Source organism: Eschrichtius robustus, chromosome 9, assembly GCF_028021215.1.
Source record: "Eschrichtius robustus isolate mEscRob2 chromosome 9, mEscRob2.pri, whole genome shotgun sequence".
NCBI lineage: Eukaryota > Metazoa > Chordata > Mammalia > Artiodactyla > Eschrichtiidae > Eschrichtius > Eschrichtius robustus.
In genome coordinates, this window is record NC_090832.1 from 6,587,832 (window position 1) to 6,613,914 (window position 26,083).

General features: G+C 39.3%; 1 protein-coding gene across 5 annotated transcripts in view; it reads left to right on the top strand.

Annotated features, from left to right (window-relative positions):
- Window positions 1-26,083, top strand: part of PRKN (parkin RBR E3 ubiquitin protein ligase) — a 1,273,336-nt gene that overhangs the window by 698,747 nt on the left and 548,506 nt on the right. For all 5 annotated transcript variants that reach the window (XM_068551239.1, XM_068551238.1, XM_068551240.1 and 2 more), the window contains one exon: window positions 11,812-11,927. In XM_068551239.1, the coding sequence (XP_068407340.1) occupies window positions 11,812-11,927 (116 nt within the window). The remainder of the gene's footprint in view (window positions 1-11,811; window positions 11,928-26,083) is intronic.

Below are 26,083 nucleotides of genomic sequence, written 5' to 3' on the forward strand. Positions count from 1 at the left end.
TGGAAATAGTTTCAGTTTTTCACCACTGAGGACAATGTTGGCTGTGGGTTTGTCATATATGGCCTTTATTATGTTGAGGAAAGTTCCCTCTATGCCTACTTTCTGCAGGGTTTTTATCATAAATGGGTGTTGAATTTTGTTGAAAGCTTTCTCTGCACCTATTGAGATGATCATATGGTTTTTCTCCTTCAAATTGTTAATATGGTGTATCACATTGATATATTGCATATATTGAAGAATCCTTGCATTCCTGGAATAAACCCCACTTGATCATAGTGTATGATCCTTTTAATGTGCTGTTGGATTCTGTTTGCTAGTATTTTGTTGAGGATTTTTACATCTATGTTCATCAGTGATATTGGTCTGTAGTTTTCTTTCTTTGTGACATCTTTGTCTGGTTTTGGTATCAGATGATGGTGGCCTCGTAGAATGAGTTTGGGAGTGTTCCTCCCTCTGCTATATTTTGGAAGAGTTTGAGAAGGATAGGTGTTAGCTCTTCTCTAAATGTTTGATAGAATTCGCCTGTGAAGCCATCTGGTCCTGGGCTTTTATTTGTTGGAAGATTTTTAGTCACAGTTTCAATTTCAGTGCCTGTGATTGGTCTGTTCATATTTTCTATTTCTTCCTGGTTCAGTCTCGGAAGGTTGTACATTTCTAAGAATTTGTCCGTTTCTTCCAGGTTGTCCATTTTATTGGCATATATTTGCTTCTAGTAACCTATCATGATGCTTTGTATTTCTGCAGTGTCAGTTGTTACTTCTCCTTTTTCATTTCTAATTCTATTGATTTGTGTCTTCTCCCTTTTTTTCTTGATGAGTCTGGCTAATGGTTTATCAATTTTGTTTATCTTCTCAAAGAACCAGCTTTTAGTTTTATTGATCTGTGCTATTGTTTCCTTCATTTCTTTTTCATTTATTTCTTATCTGATCTTTAAGATTTCTTTCCTTCTGCTAACCTTGGGGTTCTTCTTTCTCTAGTTGCTTTAGGTGTAAGGTTAGGTTGTTTATTTGAGATGTTTCTTGTTTCTTGAGGCAGGATTGTATTGCTATAAACTTCCCTCTTGGAACTGCTTTTGCTGCATCCCATAGGTTTTGGGTCGTTGTATTTTCATTGTCATTTGTTTCTAGGTATTTTTTGATTTCCTCTTTGATTTCTTCAGTGACCTCTTGGTTGTTAAGTGGCGTGTTGTTTAGCCTCCAATGTGTTTGTATTTCTTACAGATTTTTTCCTGTAATTGATATGTAGTCTCATAGCATTGTGGTAGGAAAAGATACTTGATACGATTTCAATTTTCTTATATTTACCAAGGCTTGATTTGTGACCCAAGGTATGATCTATCCTGGTAAATGTTCCATGAGCACTTGAGAAGAATGTGTAGTCTGTTGTTTTTGGATGGAATGTCCTATAAATATCAATTAAGTGCAACTTGTTTAATGTATCATTTTAAGCTTGTGTTTCCTTATTTATTTTCATTTTGGATGATCTGTCCATTGGTGAAAGTGGGGTGTTAAAGTCCCCTACTATGAGTGTGTTACTGTCGATTTCCCCTTTTATGGCTGTTAGTATTTGCCTTATGTATTGAGGTGCTCCTATGTTGGGTGCATAAATATTTACAATTGTTATGTCTTCTTGGATTGATCCCTTGCTCATTATGTAGTGTCCTTCTTTGTCTCTTGTAATAGTTTTTATTTTAAAGTCTATTTTGTCTAATATGAGAAATGCTACTCCAGCTTTCTTTTGATTTCCATTTGCATGGAATATCTTTTTCCATCTCCTCACTTTCAGTCTGTATGTGTCCCTAGGTCTGAAGTGGGTCTCTTGTAGACAGCATATATACAGGTCTTGTTTTTGTATCTATTCAGCCAGTCTATGCCTGGAGGTTGGAGCATTTAATCCATTTATATTTAAGGTCATTATCGATATGTATGTACCTATTACCATTTTCTTAATTGTTTTGGGTTTATTATTGTAGGTCTTTTCCTTCTCTTGTGTTTCCTGCCTAGAGAAGTTCCTTTAGCATTTTTTGTAAAGCTGGTTTGGTGGTGCTGAATTCTCTTAGATTTTGCTTGTCTGTAAAGCTTTTAATTTCTCCGTCAAATCTGAATGAGGTCCTTGCTGGGTAGAGTAATCTTGGTTGTAGGGTTTTCTCCTTCATCACTTTAAATATGTCCTGCCCCTCCCTTCTGGCTTGCAGAGTTTCTTCTGAAGGATCAGCTGTTAACCTTATGGGGATTCCCTTATGTGTTATTCATTGTTTTTCCCTTGTTGCTTTTAATATTTGTTTTCTGTATTTAATTTTTGATAGTTTGATTAATATGTGTCTTGGAGTGTTTCTCCTTGGATTTATCCTGTATGGGACTCTCTGTGATTCCTGGACTTGATTGACTATGTCCTTTCGCATATTAGGGAAGTTTTCAACTATAATCTCTTCAAATATTTTCTCAGTCCCTTTCTTTTTCTCTTCTTTTTCTGGGGCCCCTATAGTTCGAATGTTGGTGCGTTTAATGTTGTCCCAGAGGTCTCTGAGACTGTCCTCAATTCCTTTCATTCTTTTTTCTTTATTCTGCTCTGCAGTAGTTATTTCCAATATTTTGTCTTCCAGGTCACTTATCCGTTCTTCTGCCTCAGTTATTCTGCTGTTGATCCCTTCTAGAGAACTTTTAATTTCATTTATTTTGTGGTTCATCACTGTTTGTTTGCTCTTTAGTTCTTCTAGGTCCTTGTTAAACGTGTCTTATATTTTCTCCATTCTATTTCCATGATTTTGGATCATCTTTACTATCATTATTCTGAATTCTTTTTCAGGGAGACTGCCTATTTCCTCTTCATTTGTTAGGTCTGGTGGGTTTTTGCCTTGCTCCTTCATCTGCTGCTGTGTTTCTCTGTCTTCTCATTTTGCTTAACTTACTGTATTTGGGGTCTCCTTTTTGCAGGCTGCAGGTTCGTAGTGTCCGTTTTTTTGGTGTCTGTCCCCAGTGGCTAAGGTTGGTTCAGTGGGTTGAGTAGGCTTCCTGGTGGAGGGGACTGGTGCCTGTGTTCTGGTGGATGAGGCTGGATCTTTTCTTTCTGGAGGGCAGGTCCACGTCTGGTGGTGTGTTTTGGGGTGTCTGTGGCCTTATTATGATTTTAGGCAGTCTCTCTGCTAATGGATGGGGTTGTGTTCCTGTCTTGCTAGTTGTTTGGCATAGGGTGTCCAGCACTGTAGCTTGCTGGTTGTTGAGTGGAGCTGGGTCTTGGCATTGAGATGGAGATCTCTGGGAGATTTTCACCGTTTGATATTACATGGAGCTGGGAGGTCTTTTGTGGACCACTGTCCTGATCTTGGTTCTCCCACCTCAGTGACAGCCCTGACGCCTGGCTGGAGCACCAAGAGCCTGTTGTCCACATGGCTCAGAATAAAAGGGAGAAAAAAAAGAAAGAAAGAAGAATATAAAATAAAATAAAATAAAATAAAATGAAGTTATTAAAATAAAAAATAATTATTAGGAAAAAAAAATTTTTTTAGTAAAAAACAAAACAAACAAAAAAACAGACAGACAGAACCCTAGGACAAATGGTAAAAGCCAAGCTATACAGACAAAATCACACACAGAAGCATACACATACACACTCACAAAAAGAAAAAAAGGGAAAGAAATATATATATCGTTGCTCCCAAAGTCCACCTCCTCAATTTGGGATGATTCCTTGTCTGTTCAGGTATTCCACAGATGCAGGTACATCAAGTTGACTGTGGAGATTTAATCCGCTGCTCCTGAGGCTGCTGGGAGAGATTTCCCTTTCTCTTCTTTGTTCGCACAGCTCCCGGGGTTCAGCTTTGGATCTGGACCCGCCTCTGCATGTAGGTCTCCTGAGGGCGTCTGTTCCCCGCCCAGACAGAACGGGGTTAAAGGAGCAGCTGCTTCGGGGGCTCTGGCTCACTCAGGCTGGGGGAAGGGAGCGGTACGGAGGAGGCGGGGCGAGCCTGCGGCGGCAGAGGCGTCGTGACGTTGCAGCGGCCCGAGGCGCACCGTGCGTTCTCCCGGGGAAGTTGTTCCTGGATCACGGGAGCCTGGCTGTGGCGGGCTGCACCGGCTCCCGGGAGGGGCGGTGTGGAGAGTGACCTGTGCTCGCACACAGGCTTCTTGGTGGCGGCAGCAGCAGCCTTAGCGTCTCATGCCCGTCTCTGGGGTCCGCGCTGGTCTCTGGATCTCCTTTAAGCGGCGCTCTGAATCCCCTCTCCTCACGCAGCAGGAAACAAAGCAGCAAGAAAAAGTCTCTTGCCTCTTCGGCAGCTGCAGACTTTTTCCCGGACTCCCTCCTGGCTAGCCGTGGCGCAGTAACCCCTTCGGGCTGTGTTCACGCTGCCAACCCCAGTCCTCTCCCTGCATCCAACCGAAGCCCGAGCCTCAGCTCCCAGCCCCGCCTGCCCCGGCGGGGGAGCAGACAAGCCTCTCGGCCTGGTGAGTGCTGCTCGGCGCCGATCCTCCGTGCGGGAATCTCTCCGCTTTGCCCTCCGCACCCCTGTGGCTGCGCTCTCCTCCGTGGCTCCGAAGCTCCCCCCCTCCGCCATCCGCAGTCTCAGCCCACGGAGGGGCTCCTAGTGTGTGGAAACCTTTCCTCCTTCACGGCTCCGTCCCACTGGTGCAGGTCCCGTCCCTATTCTTTGTCTGTGTTTTTTCTTTTTTCTTTTGCCCTACCCAGGTACGTGGGGAGTTTCTTGCCTTTTGGGAAGTCTGAGGTCTTCTGCCAGCGTTCAGTAGGTGTTCTGTAGGAGTTGTTCCACATGTAGATGTATTTGTGATGTATTTGTGGGGAGGAAGATGATCTCCGCATCTTACTCTTCCGCCATCTTGAAGCTCCCCCTCGCCTTTTGGATTTTAGAATTTCATTTTTTTTTTTAATTTTATACATTGGACTAGGTAGCAGACCTGACTTATACTTTTAACTTTGGTAATAAGATAAAATTTTTAAAATTCTTTTGGAATATAACAATAGCTGTATTGATATGAAAATGGCTGTGCCATTGGACCTGACGCAGTGGTGAGATGAGAGAGCTGTGTGCTTGCTGACTTCACATCTAAGACTTTTTCCTGCTTAGAATGGCTTGGCTTGGCACGTTGCGTGTCTGGTGTGTTTACATGCCTGTGCACATGTGTGTGTTTCTTTGTATGCATATCATCTATTTATTTGTTGTTAACCGAAGGACGGGCAGCCTTGGAGGAGGCGGAAAGCGGAAAGTGGTTGTGATGCTTACAGTCAGCAACTGACCTTCTCAGCAAAGATCTGACGTGGTTTTGCTTTTTGTGGGAGCATGTTGATTTTCTTTCTCCTGATAAACTTTGCACATCATCTAGAGGCTTTATTAACATCTTATTAAGACAAAACAAACTTATCATTGAACATGATAGCAGACTCGTAAACTTTCGAGATTTTATTTGTTTACGTAGGTGTGACCTAACTTTACGACCGGCATTGTTAAATTAGCAAAGTCTACAAGTCTTATACAACCTAACAAGTTGCATAGTTATTTTATGTCCAAGCTTATATAATTATTTCCTGGATTTACATAATACAAAGGGAGTCTTAACACATCAGCATGAAAACTGGGATTCGCTAATAATAAGGCACAGATGCGCAGGTCGTGGCATGGCTCATTTACAGGTTTTTCTTATGTGCCAGGCAGAGAGTATGGTAATTATGCTCATTTGTCATGTTTTAGCTTAGGGAAAATTAAAACTATCATATTCACATTAATAATGAGATTTCTGAATGGATAATGAGACTTAAAACTAGCGGTTGCTTCTTACAAAAGAACCTGCAGATAACCAAGTGAGGAGCTCTTGGAGCGGGCAGGCTAAGGAGAGATGGACTGAGGGTACTACGGACAGAATTTCTAGGCTCATGAGAGACATTTAGATTGATTCTAAGTGACAGTTTGTCTGTTGTAACTTGGTAACCGTGAGGACTCTTTGATAGGGATGTAAGATGCTTATTACTAGTTTTCTCATAAATAACAATGCCCCTGTGTCCTCAGTCCCTGTTAGTTGAAAATTTGGGTGGGTAATCTTTTGACAGGTTTATTATTTAGTGTAAATATTTATGTATCTTTATTTAATGCATTTTACAGAACCATATCTGAATGTATCATTTTTCCTGTTCTGGAGGCTAGTTAGAATATGTCCCCACTAACAAGCAGTGAATATTGAAGACTTCTGACTTGGCTTTGCCTCCCGACGGTGCACCAGCACGTGCTGGTGGCGTTCAGATGCACCTGCCCTTCCTCTCTCTGCTGGCACGTGGGCTGGACAGGCAGACCCCCTCTCCTTGCTTCAGGCGGGCTTTCCCCAAGCACAGCCTGGTGGGAGATAGGAGGGCGGAGAGAGGGTAGAGCTGGGATGTTTCTCCCTTTCTCTTTGGGAGGGGCCTTTGGCAGGGGCTGCATCTTATCCATCCGCCCACCTAGCCCCGTCCCCCAGTCCCCGGTGATTAGATCACCCTGCGCTAATGCTGCTAATGGCAAGGAGCTTCCTGCCCTGGTTTAGTTCTTCTGGGTTTCCACCACCTTTGCAACTAGACCTCAGTCAGCATTAAATTCTCTCAACTGAACTAACTGGTATGGGCCCTGCTTCCCTAACTTGACCCTGACCCATGCAAATGGCCAGTTACTTCTTTAGTACAAACCGTAGATCCACTGCAACCTCCTAGTGAAAATTGTGTGTCCCTTTTATTTTATCAAAAGAAAGATACCTTGCCTTTGGGGGATATTAACTAAGAAGGACTTGGAGGCTAACATGGGATTTAACTCTTTGTAAAGAGAGACAAAATTTTTATTTGGAAAACATGTAATTGTTAATCAATATCTATTAAAATTGTTAACTTTGAGAAGTTCGATAAAAGTTGTTTGAAGTTTCATGAGGGAAGAAGTCAGGTCTCACTGCTGTTTTTTCAGGTTTGTGAAACTAGATTGTGTTTGAGACAAGCAGGGCTTGCCAGATGGTAGTTGTAAGTTATTTTTATAGAAATTTGGAACACATTAATTTGTGTTTAGAGTTGACGATTAGCTTCTGATTCTATAAGTTTTTATAAATTGGGTTCTTGGTATTAATCCAATTCAGATTTTGCTGGTTTATTTATTCGTTTCCATACTTTTCATTTTCCCCTTTGTCTGTTAGAAACACTGGCAGTGTCTTGAGTCAGGTAGCAGAGTGGAATGAGGAGAAAGAGGTAGCTTCCAACAGTTGAATTGAACTGTTCACAGGTCTTTCCCTTCGTATAACATTGCTTTTTAATGGGCGTCATTCAGCCAGCGGGCTAGGCCTCTAAGATTTGAAAGGAAAGGACGGGTGGGTTATGATAAAATATGAGGCCTCAGCGAGAATGGAAGGAAAGAATCGTAGCCTTGTCCACAGAAATGGCAAAAATATGAGTATGTTTCTAAGAACTTAAAGAATATAACTCTGTTGTATTTTGGATTTTCTCTTTAGTATTAATAAGGTGAAAAGCACCTTGTAGTACTAAATAGCATTTAACAGGGTCACATTATAAACCCAAGCACATTTTTTAAGGTCTTACTCTGGGATTTTTTTTTTTTTTTTCATTTTTTAAAATAGTTCACACTATCATTTGGGGGAAAAAAAACCTGGCCAATTACTGTCATAGATTTTAGCTCCATAGCTAATTAGGGCTTCCCAGAGCTGAGTATATGGATCCAAATGAAGTGAGCCAGCCAGTGGGAACTACAGCTCCTGGTTAGGTGGAGGAATTCATTTCATTTAATGGGACTTGATTTGTTTGGTTTTCTTTCTTGTTTTTTTTGTAGCTGATTTTACCTGTGAGGTGGCATTTGTGAAAGATGGGTGGGTCCCTTTGAGATTCTTTATTTACCCACATAAGGATCCTATATTTCCTTCACTAGAATTGACAGATGTCCCTCCCCGCAATGAACAAGAAGTTTTCTATTCTGCACCCATAGGGGACTATATCCCTGGTGATATAGAAATAACTTTGCTTGTCAAACCCGGCACCCACTGGAACTAGAGTAATGCCACCTCAAGCAGCCAGGCCCTGGGGCACAACCACTGTCATCTGGCCCAGATTGAGCTGTTTCCTAGGTCCTTGTGGGGATCAGATGGTGTCATGCTCCTGATGACCAGATCTCACGGTGGTGTCAGCTTTCTGACCACACTGCTTAGACTCTGGCTAGAAGATTTTTCTGGCTTTGGCATCCTTGATTTTTTAGTCTGAACAGTCAAGAGAAAAACATCATAGAAAAGCAGAAGTCATAGACGATTACTCCAAAAGAACCATGCAGCTGTGTGTGAGATGACAACTCTACGTAAGCAAGTTGAAATACCCAAGGTAGAATTTGTCAACAAGGTTCTTCTTATTTCTGTTTTGTTTTGCTTTATTGTTTGTGTGTTTTGAATGCAGCCTGCAAATATCAGAAAGATTTTGAAAATGCTAACCCATTGATTGTGTAGGACAGGAAATGATCAGATAGTTCTGCTGATTCGTCTGTGGGAAAAGGTGTTATTACTATTGGGAGACACTTCTCCAGGGTTCTCTCAAGTTTCTGCACAACTTGTGAGGGAGCACTAACTACGCTTTTTTCTGGATAATCTTTTCAAGGAAATTGTATAGCAAACGACCTGGAAAATAATGATAGTATCTCTCCCTAGAGTAAAAGGTGGACCTGCTTATTGTTCAGTGTAATAAAGACAGTGTCTCCCTTCAGGACAAAGGGAAAGTTGGCTTACAGATCCTTATAAAAGATCTGGATTCCCTAAGCTCAGGGTCCTCAGCTGTGATGCAGAAACCCCCCAGCTAGCTTGGCCTGGCCACTTCATCTCCTGGGAGTTGGGATGCAGAGAAACTGACATAATCATGATGTTCATACTTCATTCTGCCTGGGCTCTGAGCCATGCAGTTTTTTTTGTCTCATGTCTTCTGCCAGCATCCCTGAGACGGTGGCAGGCTAACCTGTTAGCTTGCAAGCTGGGCAAAATCTCGGACCCTCCACCAGTTTTGCTACTCTAGCACTAGAAAAGAACCTCCTTTCATAAAGACTGGTGGAGAAGGCACGGAAATTCACTGATGATTGATACATATTTAATATACAGAGTTGGTAATTTGTATTTTAATTCTATCACGCCAAGTGAATTACTGGAATTTTCCAAACATTTGTAACTTATTATACCATTGTTTGTAAAATCCCTACCTCCATTAAAAAGGATTTTGGCTTTTATCTGACTGAGTTTTAGCTGGTGTTAGAGCAGTTTGTGATTTGTTAGCTGAATGTCTACCAGTAGCTTTCTGCAAGCTAAGAAAGAATATAAATACTATCTATTTATCTGTATATGAAATACCTTCTCAATAGTCCAGCCAACTCAGCTATTTTGGAGGAATTACTTTTCGTTATGAGTGAGCATTTTTTTCATATCTGCAAAAAGCAGATCCTCTGTGTATTTCACAAGGATCAGTCACGTCCTCCAGACGTCTTGTTTTGATAGTCAAGGTTTGCCTTAACTCTTTTTCATAATACCCTTGAACTGACCTTTGAAGGATGTATATCATTTCAAAAAATTGAGTGAAAAGGGTGGCATTCCATGTTAAAAGAGAAAACAAAAACAATCAGGATGATTTCCATGCTGCTTCAAGGGAAGCCACGTGGGACTTTACAGACACGCCTGACGGGCTCCCATCAGCTGCACTGCACAGCCCACCCATCATAGCAGGACTGTTGGCACACCCTGGCGGGTTGGCTACTCTGTCACTTGCCCCAGGTAGGATGGGTTCTGGCTAACTAGCAGCTATACCATCTGGAATTGATGAGACACTTGTTCTTAAGAACAGCCTGGGTTCCAAACTCCTGGCTTGAGGACATTTCTCTGCACACTCCAGATTTTTAAGAGTAACATATTTTCCCTGAGACATGACATTATTTTCACATGTGATAAGTGAGGTCTGCTACGGCCGCTGTCTTCCGAAAGAATAAGTAGAGTTTACCCCCCTTACCGCTGATGTTGCTGTAACTCAGTGGTTCTCAAGTGTGGTCCGCAGAGCAGTAGTAACAGCATCACCTGGCAACTTGTTGGAAATGCAAATCCTTGGCCCCGTGTCAGAACATCTGGGGTGGGTCCAGCGATGTCTAGTTTAACAAGCCTCCTGGGTGATTCTGATGCCCATTGGACTTTGACACCCACAGGTGTGGCTCACTGTGTCTCAGGTCAGAAGAGGAGGAGGTTAGTTTGGTTACAAGCAGGGGAAGGACAGATTAAGAGCAGTGGTGTCAGATGTATAAAGAAACACTGGTAGCATTTATTAAGTAAATCTATTAATTTTTTTTTTAATTTAAGAAAATATATCTAATGCTTGTCCTGTATACTGTTAGGATACAAATGTGAATAAGACATTCCACGAATATCTCAGGGTCTTTTGGTTGGACAATGTATGCCTGTAGGCAAAATCCAATTTGCCACATGTTTTTGTAAATAAAGTTTTATTAGGACACAGCCACATCCATTCATTTGCACATGGTCCATGGCTGCTTTTAGACAACAATGCAGAGTCGAGCAGTGCAACAAAGACGATATGGCCCGCAAAGCTGAAGACATTTAATATATGGTGCTTTAATAAAAGTTTGCTGACACCAGGTCTAGTGTTTAAAGGGAAAATACTTTCTATATCCCAGTAGTTATACACAAATGGAGCTGAGGATTAAGTGTATATGCAAGGGTTCTTCTGTCCTCCAGTGTTACATTTGTACAGAAGTTTTGCAGTGGCACACAATTTAGCTTCATGGATGTTATTACCATGGAAGGTGTACAGACTGTTTGACAAGAAGCAGAGTACTTATCTGTCAAACACTTTGGTGTGTGAGAGGGAAAAGGGGTATGTGAAAACTACAGAAATAACAGAAGGAAAAAATAAGAAAAACAAAAAATATTTTGTTTGAGAAGGGAGAATATTATCAATCAAAAAGATGTATCTTGGGAATTCCCTGGTGGTCAGAGGTTAGGACTTCACACTGTCACTGCCGAGGGCCAGGGTTCAGTCCCTGCTTGGGGAACTACGATCCCACAAGCTAAGATAAAGGAGTGTGTGGCAGGACAGGGCTGGGAAGTGAACTAAGAAGGAAAGAGGTGCGGGTTTAGAACATTCCTAGCTGCCTGGCAGGGGGTGGGCAGGTGAGACTCCCAGGGAATTCTGGGATGCCAAAGGGGGCAGAACGAGGGGAGGGGCACACTCTGCTCCTCCATAGGTCTGCAATATTTGCATGCTTATCAATAGTTGAGATAGCTAGATTTCTTACCCTGCGCTATATTCTTGCTGCTAACTGACCAACTGTGTGGTGATCCTGTAGAAAAAGCACTGAGTTTCCCTTTAAGAAGCCTGGGTTACTTCCTGGATTCACCTCTGATTGTCTGACTTTGGGCAAATCATTTTGTGGCTCAGGGTCTCCTCTTCCCCATTTTCGAGATGCTATTTCAGGCTTCCTCCTGCATCCACACTGTGTTATTTTACCAGACTCACTTCTCACTGAGAGGGGAGCTAGGGGCACACACAGAGTGTTCCCGCAGCAACCTGGCTGAAGGAGAAAAAGAAGAAAAGACTAGCAGACAAGTGGATCCTTCTAAAAAGAGGACTTGTTGAATAGTTTGGCACAAGGGCATTAGTTTCCCTCAAAAGAGTTGATGTTGATTTATTTCAGACTCACACCTAATGATAGATCTCTCCTCCTCCTGAAGAGATTCTTTACTGTGAAAATGTTTAGAGGGGGAAGTGGCCAGCCGGATTCCATGTCTGTGATCGTATTTCTCATTCTTTCAGGAATTTTTCTTTAAATGTGGAGCACACCCGACCTCTGACAAGGAAACATCAGTAGCTTTGAACCTGATCACAACAAATAGTCGAGACATCACCTGCATAACATGTACGGACATCAGGTAAGGATCTGAAAACACTGTTGCTCTCAACATCTGGCTTTCTCAACGTCTCTGAAAACAATAGGTAATTCAAGTCACTTTTTAAGTTTTCAAATGAGAAATCCGAAACATTTTTCTATAAGTCAGAAGGCAGCCCACCAGCCAGTATTTTAGAACCTTCCATTAAAGTTGATAAAGATGGCATTAAAATATGTAGTGTTGATCATATTATCTTACTAGGAGCATTGCCTCTGTGTTTCCTGCTGTTAAGCTGTGACCTTTATATTAATAACTCACAACATCTTTCTAAGGAAATGAACCACCTCCCAGATACACAAGGAGACAATTGCTGGAAAAATAATATTGTCTCTTGCAAGAAAAATTTTCCTGTCATTATTTTTTGGGGATTTTATAAATAAAAGCTACTGTATTCACACACAGCTACTATACATACACAGTTAGATTTAAGTGTGTATGTATAACTAACCACTTGATTGAATAAGGCCCCTTCTCATATCAGGCAGCAGAGGAATGCCCTCTCTGTAGGTTAGAGAAAATGACTATTTCTCCTTATGTTGACAGATTCATGCATAGGGATGTCATTAAAGCCTGCATGAGGACACCCCAATATTCTGCATTTGTATTTTGCTGATTGTTGTGTTTTCCTGTTAATGCTTTATTTTTGGTTTTAGAGATAATTAACTTAAAGTGTTAGAAATTTTATCCTCATGGTTAAAAAGATTTTGGTTTAATTCTTTCCGGTATCTTGAGTATGCCTGAACATTTGCATGTCTGTATGGTGCGTGTGTGTGTGTGTATATGTACATATGCGTGTGTGTGTGTGCTATATGTAATCGTGTTGTATACAGAGTTTTGTATGTGGCTTTTTCCATTTAACATGATAGCGTGATAATATTTCCCTGCCATGGAATATTCCATGAAAACACATTTTTATAGGTACCTAAGATTCCATCATATGAGAATATTTTACTTTATTTAGTCATTTCCCTATTAGTAAGTAACACTGAACTCCATACCCTTTTCCAGAAATTATTGCATGCTTTGAATCTAAGAACACAGGCAAAGGAATTGGAACAGGAGGGCAGTGGAATGGACAGGTTTAAAGTTCTTGATGCATGTTGCCAAGTTTATTTCCAGAGGAAGGTTGCACCATTTTAGATTGTAAATGTCCATGTTTATTTTATTTATTTTCATATGTGTACCAATCATACATCATACATCAAATTAGACATAATTAACCACACAATAGGTTAAGACCAGAGGATAGTGTTAATTTACCTGTAAATATTTTTTCTGTATACTCCTTATCATACTAGTGCAAGGTAAGAATTTTAAAGACAGTTTTAGGTTTATAACAGAATTGAAAGGAAGGTACAGAGATTTCATATATACTTCCTGTCCCCACGCATGTGTAGCTTCCCCCATTATCAACATCCTCACCAGAATGGTACATTTTTTACCAAGGTTGAACCTGTACTGACATATCGTAATCACCCAAAGTCCATGGTTTACCTTATGGTTCACTGCCGGTGCTGTATATTCTATGAATTTAGACAAATATATAATGACATGTCAATGATTCTGTTATCATATAGAGTATTTTCATTGCCCTAAAATTTTTCCGTGCCCTACCTTCCATCTCTGTCAGCCACCGAACTTCTTATTGCCTTCATAGTTTTGCCTTTTCCAGACTGTCATATCGTTGCAATCATACAGTATGTAGGCATCTCAGGTTGGCTTCTTTCACTCAGTGACATGCATTTAAGGTTCCTCCATGTCTTCATAGCTTCACAGCTCATTTCTTTTTAACACTGACAATATTCTGTTGTCTGAATGTCAGTTAACCATCCATTCACCTACTGAAGGATGTCATGTTGCTTCCAACTGTTGGCAAATTTGAATAAAACTGCTGTCAACATCCATGTGCAGATTTTTGTGTGGACATAAGTTTCCCAACTCCTTTGGGTAAATACCGAAGTAGGTGATTGCTGGATCATATGGTAAGAGTTTTGTAAGAAACCGTCAAACTGTCTTTCAAAGTGGCTGTACCATTTTCCTTTTCCACCAGCAACACATGACAGTTCCTGTTGCTCCACACCCTATCCAGCATTTGGTGTTGTCAGTGTTCTGGATTTTGGCCATTCTAATAACTGTGTAGTGATATTTCATTGTTGCTTTAATTTGCACTTCCCTGATGACATATGATGTGGAACATCTTTTTATACGCTTATTTGCTATCTGTATGTCTTCTTTGGTGAGGTGTCTGTTATGGTCTTTGGCCCATTTTTTAATTAGATTGTTTGTTTTCTTTTTGTTGAGTTTTAAGAGTTTTTGGTATATTTTGGATAAGTCCTTTATCGGATGTGTGTTTTGCAAATATTTTCTCTCAGTCTGTGGCTTGTTTTCTCATAATCTTGACATTGTATTTTGTGGAGCAAAAGTTCTGAATTTTAATGAAGTCCAGCTTATCAATTATTTCTTTTATTCCTTGTGGCTGTGGTGTTGTATCTAAAAAGTTGTGCCATGACCAAGGTCATCTAGGTTTTCTCCTATGTTATCTTCTAAGAGTCTTATGGTTTTGTGTTTTATATGTAGGTCTGTGATCCATTTTGAGTTAATTTTTGTGAAGGGTGTCAGGTCTGTGTCTAGGTCCATTTTTGCATGTAGATGTCCCATTTTTCCAGCATTGTTTGTTGGAAAGAATATCTTTGCTCCATTGTGTTGCCTTTGCTCTTTTGTCAAAGATCAGGGTCTATTTCTGGGCCCTCTAGTCTGATCTCTATGTCTATTCTTTCACCAACACTACACTGTCTTGATTACTATAGCTTCATAGTAAGTCTTGAAGTCAGGTAATGTCAGTCCAACTTTGTTTTTTCATTCAATATTGTGTTGACTATTTTGGGTCTTTTCCTCTCCAACTAAACTTTAAAATCAATTTGTTGATATCCATAAAATAATGCTGGGATTTTGATTGGAATTTCATTGCATGTATGCATTGATTCGGGAGGAACCCACAACTTGATAATATTGAGTCTTCCTATCCACAAACATGGAATACCTCCATTTATTTAGTTCTTCTTTGATTTCATCAATCAGAGTTTTGTAGTTTTCCTTATACAAGTCTTATTTTATATTTTGTTAGATTTATACCTAAGTACTTCAATTTTCAGGTGCCAATGTAAATGGTATTGTGTTTTTATTTCAAATTGCACATATTCATTCTTGGTATATAGGAAGGCAATTGACTTTTGCATATTAACCTTGTACCTTGCAACCTTGCTATAAGTGCTTATTATTTCCAGGATATTTTTGTCGATTCTTTTGTATTTTCTGCATGGATGATCATATCATCTGTGAACAAAGACAGTTTTTTGTCTTCCTTCCCAATCTGTATACCTTTATTTCCTTTTCTTGCCTTATTTCATTAGCTAGGACTTACAGTATGATGTCGAAAAGGAATAGTGAGAGGGCACATCCTTGTCTTGTACCTGATCTTAGTGGGAAAGTTCAAGTTTCTTACATTAAGTATGACATTAGTTGTAGATATTTTGTTGATAGAGTTTATCGAGTTCGGGAAGTCCCCCTCTTATTCCTACTTTACTGAAAGTGTTTATCATGAATGCATGTTAGACTTTGTCAGATTTTTGTTCTGCATCTATTGATATTATCATGTGATTTTTCTTTTTTAGTCTGTTGATGTAATGGATTACATTAATTCATTTTTCAATGTTGAATCTGCCTTGTAAACTCTAGGATAAATCCCACTTGGCCATTGTGTATAATACTTTTTATACATTTTTAGATTTGATTTGCTATATTTTGTTGAGGATTTTTCTTCTATGTTCATGAGAGATATTGGTCTGTAGTTTTCTTGTATTGCCTTTGTCTGGTTTTGATATTAATGTAATGCTGGCCTCCTATAATGAATTAGGAAGCATTTATCCTGCTTCTATTCTCTGAAATAGTTTGTAGAGAATTGGTAGCAAGTTAATGAATTTTATTTATTTTTGTGCTTACAAACATGTACTTCTGTATAAAAAGAGATTGGCATTTTTCATCTACCTTCTTAATAATAATTCTCTCTTTTTATGATCCTTTACAAGTGTATAATAACATATTCAAGGAACTCCAATGCCACTAAGCTAATTTTTTGACCTTAGCAATATAACAATCTCTTAAGCCTTCAGTTTCCTTATAAAATCCAAGAATTGAAGTAGGTAATCTGTAAGGCTCTGACTGGTTCTGAAGAACTGCAAAAGGTAGAAACAGTCCTTGTTCACAGCCTATAAATCAATAGCATCATTTGAGAAAGCACTTGTTTGTGGTCCTGTCTTCTGACAGATGCAAAAATAAAAAATGAGGTTTTCAATGATACTGCCCTCCAAATGACACATATGTGGTTGTAATATGTAGAAAAATGTGTAAGATAAATGTGCTATTCATTTCCAGATGTTAGGCTTAAATTTTAATTCAGGTACGTGATTTGTGCCTTTTGAGTTTATATTGTATATAAAATATTTCCTGTCTCTTAAAGAAAAAAGTGAACTATTTAAGGGCTAAAACATCCTGAGGTTTTGTGTGACCCATCAGGTTCCCATCTGCCATCCAGCCTTGCAGTCCCCACTCCTTATTTACAGTAGTGGCTTGATCTTCATCCAGTTCAGGTTATCAGTTGATAGTCTTAGGTTTATGAGTAAATAGTGAATTGAGCCAAAAGCAAAAACTTGAGCCAAAACCAGAAATTACAGCACTTGAAGGTATAATAGCTGTACTGTTAAGTATTTACAATAGAAATTATATCAAAAAGGATCAACACATTCCTGGATACCTCAGTTGCACTCAGGAATAACAATATTCAGCCACAAAAAAATGACACGGGCAATGCCAAAATAAGACTTGTATTCCTTCCCCAACCAGTATGTATATCTTGGGGCTCACCCTGATATCAGGTAGCTTCAGGGGAAAACAGTATTTCTGTACGGTGAATCTTACTTTACAAAATGAGCCGTCTTAAAATTTAAAAATATAAAATTTGAAAACATACAAAATAGAAAAAGTATTACCATGATATCATTTGGCAAAAAGAAAAAAATCACCACCCTCCCTCCCTAGCTTTGCTTCTTCTAAAGCTGCCTAGTACATCCCTGTACTTTTCACCTTTATTCATTATTCCTCGGTTTACAAAGCTGAAGACAAACTAAAAAACAACCATGTTTACAGTCAAAATTTCACCTTCCAGAAACATGTTCTATAGTCCACTTCCCAGTAGGACATTAAATCTAAGAAGCACTACTACCTTGTAATTTTCCTTAGCTCTTCCAATAAAGTCTTATGTTTTCAATGTCATTGTTGTTTGATATAAATGTTTTTAAATAATTTTCTTGCTTTCAAATTTGTGTTAAGGTTCATTCAGACTACTGAAGCAATGCCTTGGATTGCACACTTAAAAGATTTACTTGGGCTTGGAGATTAGTAAAGGTTTATCTGAAAGTCTGTTTGGACTTGTTTTGGTGTTCCTGGGGGAGAGTGATTTGACTATGATTTGGTAGTATTTTGGTATGAATTCATTCGTTGATTTAACAAAGAGAGATGAGAAATGGGTATCTTAGTTATGTTCCCTTTGAATGCATTTGTTATGTCTAAGCTTCTCTTGTCAATTCTATATAGAAGTTCCTTTTATGTTGCTTAATGGCTATCTTCTATCAACTTTACCCTTTCTTGACATTTTGGTGTCAGATGGAAACGTATGGTTTTATTCATCTTCAGGCTCTGAAGAGCATTGTGAGAGACTACAGGTATACTCACATAGGATTTAACTGAAATCTTTTTTTTTTATTGGAGTATAATTGCTTTACAATGTTGTGTTAGTTTCTGCTGTACAGTGAAGTGAATGAGCTATATGTATACATATATCCCTTCCCTCTTGGACCTCCCCCCCATCCCACCCATCTAGGTCATCACAGAGTCTTTTTCAGTAAGTGGCTTTATTTCTGTAATGGAAAAATCCTTGAAATTGTGTGTGTGTGTATGTGTCATAGCAGCAGTGATCTTCTTTGAGTGTACAGATCTATATATTTCTCCTATCTGACCCAAATAGTATGTATACTCCTAGGTAATGTAACATGCCAGGAACAAAAAATACTTCCCTTTAAGTATGGGAGTATGTTGGAGTGTCCATCTTACATAGCATTCTAGAGAAAGGTAAATCAGAATACCAAATTGATAGTAGAATAAACAGGAGTACCTTCTATAGTAGAATGGAATATCTTATAGCTTTTTAAGATGAAAGAGGAAACTTCAAAGATATGTCTTCTAGCTTGAAATGAGTTACTTCACACTGTGCCCAGACCCCATTGGAGTAAGATCTCTCTACTTAAGCTGTGAGATTCTTTCCTGAAAAAGTGTGGCACACCTCAGTCTGATCCAGTCTTGAGGGAGAGCTGCTATAAACCCTTCCAGAAAGGAGAATCCTTCATGTGGGTAAAGCCTTACATTAAGGCAATTGCATTGCCTCCTTTGAAATTCGAAGGTGGTGCTTAATGACCTGTAATTCTTTAATTTCAAATTCTTTGAACGTCTATCTTACATATGAAGAAGTTGAGGCTAAGACATTTTAAAAATTACACCTGGTCTTACTGACTGGCTGAACTGGCTGAACCAACCTACACATCAAGGCCTGTGTGTTTTTCTCTCATCACACCTTACCCCCTGCATGGTCCCAGTTTTCTCTGGACAATAAAAGGCAAGCTATCTGGTGATGTTGGAAGGTAGGTTTGCATGTGAAAAGGAAAATACTAGCAGTAAAGTGAAATACAAAGACAATTAAACACCAGTAAGAGTTGAAGAAAGCAGCTGTATACATGCCTATCCGCTCTAAGTTGTAGGCTGCTAGAAGGATGAGGTCCAAGCTTGACTGATGTGCAAACCTGACTGATGCTATTGATACAATGTCCTGCACAAGTCTTTGCATCCAAGAGATTTACATAAATATTTGCTGGTTTGGATTAAAGTAAATCTGTTTTATTCAGTGTGACAAACAGAAAACAAATTGTTTTTATATGGAACTCTCTACTTTTAAAAATCCCTACTGAATCTAATGGAATTTTCCAAACTGAGTTAAATAAAATAAATTAATGAGAAATCAATAGAGAGTTTTAAGGCACTATAAGAAATAAGGGAGAAAGCCAAATTTCAGAGTCCTACTCATAGGAGATAGATTACTCAGCTGTATTGTTTGGGGTCAGTTACTTATAAAAACAGAAGAAGTATTTTATCAACATTGAGACTTTGAAATGTGAGCCATGTCAGTTTTAATGTCAGTCAGTGACCTTCATTTCTCCTGCAGTGAACCCTGTAGATTTCAGATCCAAGCGGCTGCATCAGCGGGGTTTCCTGGAGATGTTACAGGTGCTTGTGCATGAAATTCATAAGCCTCACCTTTTCATTTAACTGTCGCTGCAGGTGCACAGCAGCCCCCGCTGGCACTAGTAGGACAATATTGCAAATCCTTCTGGACCAATTTCGTATCTATTAAGGTCAACCTTCCATGTTGTAACCGTCTGGATTTTAAGCAGTTCATTTTCTGATGGTGGATGTTAAGAAGCGGCTGTATTCCTAAAGCATCCAAGTGGCCCTCACTAGGATTTTGGTGACAGCCGAGCATTATTTTTAAGACCCATTTTCATTGGAAATAAATGCCCACAGAGTCTTTAAAGAGCTAATTTTGCTTAGAAAAATATTGCAAGTGACTTGTGCATTTGCTTTTAATTGCAACTTTATCCTTAAAATTAGCAATTCATTATAAACTTGTTGAGGGAAAGAAATTATGTGTATTGCAAATAATATTTGCACTGATTCATATCCTCAGAAAATTTAAACTGCTGGGATATTTCTTAGTGGTAAGCAATGATATCATCTACCTCTCCCTCTATATACATCATCTACGTAGTTCTTGTTTCTCATGACATTTAGAATTAAGTATTTGCAGATTTGTCCTTTGTGGCTTCACAGCTTGTAGAGCTATTTGCAACCAAATAAGCAATAGTCTCAATAACCTGGAGCGCAGACAAGTTATTTATTGAAGTAAGGGTCATGATGTATTGATTCTGTTTCTTGTTAATTTGACAAATTCTGTGTCAAAGAAAACATGGCCTCATTTCCGGCATCTGGAGTACACTGGGAATGGAATTTCAAGGGTTTCTAGGTCTAGATGTAGATTTTCACAGCACTAAGGGCTGCTTCATGTGCTGTTGTGACAGTCCTTACACCATCACACCCACACATTGATGTGCAGAAGTGTGAACACAGAAGCCAGCATCCTATAATATCAATACCCTGGGCAAAGCAATTTTATTCAGAAGTCTATGGTCTTTAATGCCTCCTTCTCTTATAGAAAGAACTCAAAAGTCAATCAATCTGTTCATGCAACAGATATTTATTGAGCTCATCTGTGACTCAAGGAACTGTTTCAGGGGCTTCAAGCTGAGATACACATGTTTTTAAGTAGGATACAGGGAGAGCCAGTGCCAGCTGCACAGGCTTGTAGATGAGTAGTGTGGTAGAGATGGGCTCGTCCAGGCAAGGCAGAACTTGACATTGCAACTTCAGTGCATTCTCGGTGTCATTGCTCTGAAACAGGGACCCACACTTAGCTCTTTAGGCCAAGATTTTCCAGTGATTTTTTTCACTTGACCAAGACAGCATTTTAAAAATACATAGGATAATTTGCTCTTACATCCAGCCAGCTAGATACTGACATTACCTGCTCTGCTGAAGCACTTCCTCCTTTCATGTCACCCTGGAAAGAACCTTGACCCTTGATCCCAAAACTAAACTCTGACACCTGGTGCTGTCATTACCGGTCTCCATCCAGTTCCTCCTCCTGATCCATTTTGTTTAAAACGTATGTTTGTATATTTTTTAACTAAAAAAAAACAAAAACAAAAACAAAAAAACAGGTGCCTAAAGTCTTCTTCAGTTGTAGTGTGACTAAAACATTTAAAATTGTTAATGCCTCCAATGGATGTTTCGCTACAGATCATGATATTTTAACTGAGGAAACCTACCTCTACTGGCAGCAAGCTCAGAGAAGATTTTGATAAAGTAATCTCAATTCTAACATGTTTTTAATTAAAATGAGCAAATATTTCTGACAGAATATTATCCCAAGTACTGTTTTTTGCTCCACTCAGAGAACCTTTCTTTGACAAGCATTTTTACAAAACAGAACTTGCCAAATAAGTTATTTTTATTTATGCATATTTTGAAAGTTCTACCACATTTAGATGCAGCAGAATCAGTTTTCTCAATTCCACTTCTTTGTGATATCAATACGGAAACTACAAATTAAAAATAGGAGTTTCACTGAAAAATTCTTCCCACCAATTGAAATATTCCAAAAGTTCAGTTATAGATTTCAGAATGGAAATCCAGTATATCATTTGAGTTCTCATCATTTAATCTTATCAGTTTCCCCCCTACTTTCACAGGGATTAGTTTCAATGTCTTCTCGCAAACCTTTTCCAGTGATTTATAGTTACTTGAGGCTTCAAAAGCTGAAGATTTGGGGCACTCGTTAGTTGAATACTTTGATTAAAGATTGCTAATTGATTTTGAACAAAATGCCAACAAATTTAGAAGACTCTTGTAAAGTAGTTAGTACTATTGTAGTGTAGGGGAGGAAAAAAAAAATACTTTCCTTCTACCCTCTAGGTTCTCCAGCTGGGGTTCTGACAAAAGACAGAATAAAAAGAAAAGAAAGAAATTTATTAGCACATGCAACACACATACACATGGGAGTACCCAGAGATGAGTAACTCAAACAGATGGTTAGAACTTGGGCTTCTGTAGCCCCTTAGCCAAAGAACAATAAATTTGTGGAGAAGCGACAAGACAAAGGAAAAGGACATTGAACTTCTACGGCAACAGATTGTGGGAAGGTAAATATATGGTGGAACTAATGGAAGGTAAGGACGAGTTAGTAAAGTTTGTTGTATAGACTCCTCTGGTGCCCTCTGGGCTGATAAGGGTCTAAAGTTGTCTCCAGTGATTAACTTCTGTCCTTGATAGAGAGGGGAGGGGGATACATTGACAAATGTTTGTCCTGCTTTTAGGCAAATAAGGGAGGGCAGAGAGCTTTTCTTATGTCTGCTTCCTCTCAGTCGGCTTCAGCTCAAAATAATTCTTATGCCAAAGTGACGCATTTTGGGTTGGCATATTTTCCCACCCTTCAGTTGACACTAGACTTGATTTACAAAGTAGTTTTTTCAAGGCTGAAACTTTCCTAAAAGTTGGACTGATAATGAGCTGCAGAGAGACAACAGAGATGCTTTTGTATCCAAAGTCTGTTTTGTCACAATTTTGTGGTTCAGTTACTGTCTTTATAAAAATATTTGTAAATTTTGACAACTACAGCTTCTGCTTTGATTGGTAGAATATCACAGCTTGTTTGAACACAATTATGAGTTAGATGCATCCCATGATTACTTCCAAGCATGTTCCACACGTTCCTAAATTTAATAAGGACGTTGTTCTTAACCATAGGCTGTATTCCACTGAAATATATATTCACATCATCACTTTAAAAACAAATAACATATTCAATGTAGAGCTTTTAAACTGAATTTGCACTAGAATTCACAATAAATTCAGATATTTCACCATCAAGAGAATAAATTTCCAAACGCTTTACTTTGAGTCAATGAATTACATGAAAAGAAAAACTGAACAATTATTGGATTTAACAGGTTTTCCATTTTTATTATACAATGACATGACAGAAAACTATTCAGTTTAACTCCTTATGAAATTCTTCTGCTAAGCAAGCTAACACTGACAGCTATCAACTTAACTTTTTATATATGCACAAGAAAACTTGGAATCAAAACTGAGTAAATTAACTTAGTCATTTGATCTAAATGAAAAGTCACACTTCACTGAATAATATGTAAATGTACCTTCTGAGCTGCATGTGTGAAATTGAATTCTTTGTGCACAGTATTCTTAAAATAACTACAGACTGTGGTAGACGCTGATGCTTCTTCAGTAGGTTTGTGTCTCTGGTCTTTGTCTGGTCAGTGATATTTTAAAAGCCCCTCTGGTAGATAGAAAATGTTGACTAATACCTAGGCAACTTAAATAGTCATCATTAACTTTCTTGAGAAATAGAAAATCTGTACTGCAATATTGTGATTTATAATAAGAAATATTTGTTCTCTGTCCCCCATCAGAGCCCCTAAAACCTTTGGAATTTCCTAAGTGCTGACAGCAACAATGGTGCCTTTCATTATGTTAAGGAGGTTACTTTGGGTTGCACCTGAGAATGAGGGCTGCTTGCCGGGGGAACCAACCTTTGTGATTAGAGGGTTGGAACTTTCAGTTCCAACTTTCCCACATACCTTGCCTTTGCCTCTCTTCCACCTCGCTGTTCTGAGTTCTATCCTTTCATAATAAACTGGTAATCTAGTATGTAAAATATATCTCTGAGTTCCGTGAACCACTCTAGCAAATTATTGAAACCAAAGGAGGGGTCATGGAACTTCCAATCTATAACAGTGGGTCAGAATCCCAGGTGACAACCTGGAGTTGCGGTTGGCATCTGAAGGTGGGAGGGAGTAGTTTTGTAAGGCTAAACACTTAATTTGCAGAATCTGATGCTATCCCCTGGTAGATAGTGTCAGAAATGAACTGCAGGTCCCTCAGCTGGTGTCGGATCATTGTTTGGTGGTGGTGGGAAGCCTCCACACATTGGCATTAGTATTAGAGTCTTATGTACTTAACATGTACTTCTTTTAACATATTAACCTATTAAACTACTTCTTTTAACATATTACTGTTGGAAGGGTTTATTCCAAAATAAGTAACTGATACCAACAATCACAGTAAATAATTGTTCTAGATTTGTAATTAATAAGTGACAAAAAGCCCTGCAGCAGAAGCCTTCTGACTACTTTCCCATGGTCTCTATACTGTCTGTCTTCTATCTGTACATACTTCATGTAGAGTGAACCTATAAATTCCTACAGTTTCCATTGATCCCACCAACTGTTGGCCTGGTGGCTTCGTGCATCTCTCGGACTTCAGACCAGTCCCAGCACAGACGGACACATGTACTTCACATGCTGTAGATGAGACAGTGGCAGAGAACATAGAAGTACGTGTGTATGTGTACCCAAACCAGTCCAGCTTATTTTAATGTGGCTGATAATAATACTACTACTTTGAATAATGACAAATCTAGGATAAACACTAAATCAGACAGGATGCACAGACAAAAGCAAATATTGGGATTGTCTTGGGTATATCTTGTCATATCATCCTCCTATGTATGCCTCTGAGACCAGGAGTTCCCTGGCTCCACATTTGGTAACCCGAGCGCCCAGAGACCATAGGAAGGAGATATAACACTAGCACATCACTTCTTACAGGTAAACACCTGTGAACTGAGACCCAAAAGCCACACATGCAACCCTATCCCTCCTCCTTTCCGAGGTCATATGTCACTGTTTATTGGGAGATAACTATGAACTTGAATATGAGAAAGAATGAAATGGGAGGGGATGGTGGCAGTTGCTGCAATCCAGAGAGGGCTCAACTTTCATTAAGCTCCACCCTTCAGTCTGAGATGCTGCTGGCCTCATTCTCCAATGCTGGCATGCAAGATGAAATCATAACGTTTCCCAAAATTTTGCATAACAAATCTGTCTCTCTCTTCACTAGATTAACCCCAAGTTGTGATGCTAGAACCACTGGGGTTTGGGGAGGTCCCCGTGTAGATAATAATAATTAGTGTTATACACAAACAGGGGCATATGACAGGGTGTCCCTGCATCGTTCTCCATGCTCATTAGTGAGAATCCCCAATGATAAGTGAACTATTCTCTTTGTTCCTAAACAACAGTAGTAAAGCAGCCTGCCTTCCGCTAGGTAAGGGGTTGGCATTTGGTTTTCTTACGTCCACAGACTGACTGATTCCTTGTTCTGACAAAGACGCTTTATTCCAAGCAAGACAGATTGACTTTCTGTCCCCAGCGAGCAGCAATCCTTGATTGTTCCAGCATGCCCCCTGTGCTAACAGTAACTAATCCCCATTCCACCTCACTTTCACATTTACTTAAACCTCGTCTCTTTCAGAATACCTCTTCTGGGGAAGGCTTTTCCTATTTGTATCACGCTCGTGAGTACAGAAATATGTATAGACCATTAATCCAAGAGTTATTTACAGACACGTATTATTGCATACGTAGTCTTAAAGCATTCCCTAAATTCTTATATCCTTACTGCAGAATTTATCCCCGAGAGCTAAAGGAGAGTTAGTCTGCTTCTTCCTTCTTCCCCTCCCATTTTCCCTCTTTTTTTTCATATTTAAGATTGTGGGGTCTTTAGTTTGACTCCAGTGGCCTTCCCGGCTCCTGAGATGGGTGGGTGGTATAGTGGTTCCAGGCGCTGTCTTTGAAGACAGACTGTGTGGATCCAGAATGCGGCTCTTTCCTCCTCACCCCATCTTTCCAGATGAGAAGAGTGCCTCCTCATTTTCACAAAGTTACTGTGAGGATTAAGTGCGTCAAGCCTTGCAATTTCAGCCTCAAATGGTGATTTCCAAAGTTCTAATTTCTGAAGCCTAGATTTTACGATCCCTACCCCATTTCCTCAGAGAAAGTAGAAATGCATTACACTTCACAAAAGGTGTGCAAGTGTGTAGGTGGCACCATCAGGTGCAGACAGCTCCAGGAAGGGGGACATCAGGACAGGCTTTGCCTCCTGAATCCACCAGCAATTGATTGTCTGACTTGGGGGACATCAGTTATTTTGACCTTCATTTCCTAAACTTGGTTAATTCCTGAGGTGGTGTTAAAATCAAATAAGTTAATTTCTACGAATACGCTTTGAAAATTTTAGATCTGTACTCAAATGCAGCACATCAGTTGTAATGATTATGATTAATAATCCTTTTCCCCTTGGGGAAATATATGTACATAAATAGTTTTTTTGGAAATGAAACATTAATCCAATCGGGAATATCTGGCCCTAAGTCTCCACTCAGAGGAAATATTTTGAGTTTCGAGGGACCATGCTGCTGCAGGCAAAAGAATTTTGATATTAACGGGAGGAATTTTGTGGGCATATGATTGTATAAAAAGTGATTGTAAAAGAAATTG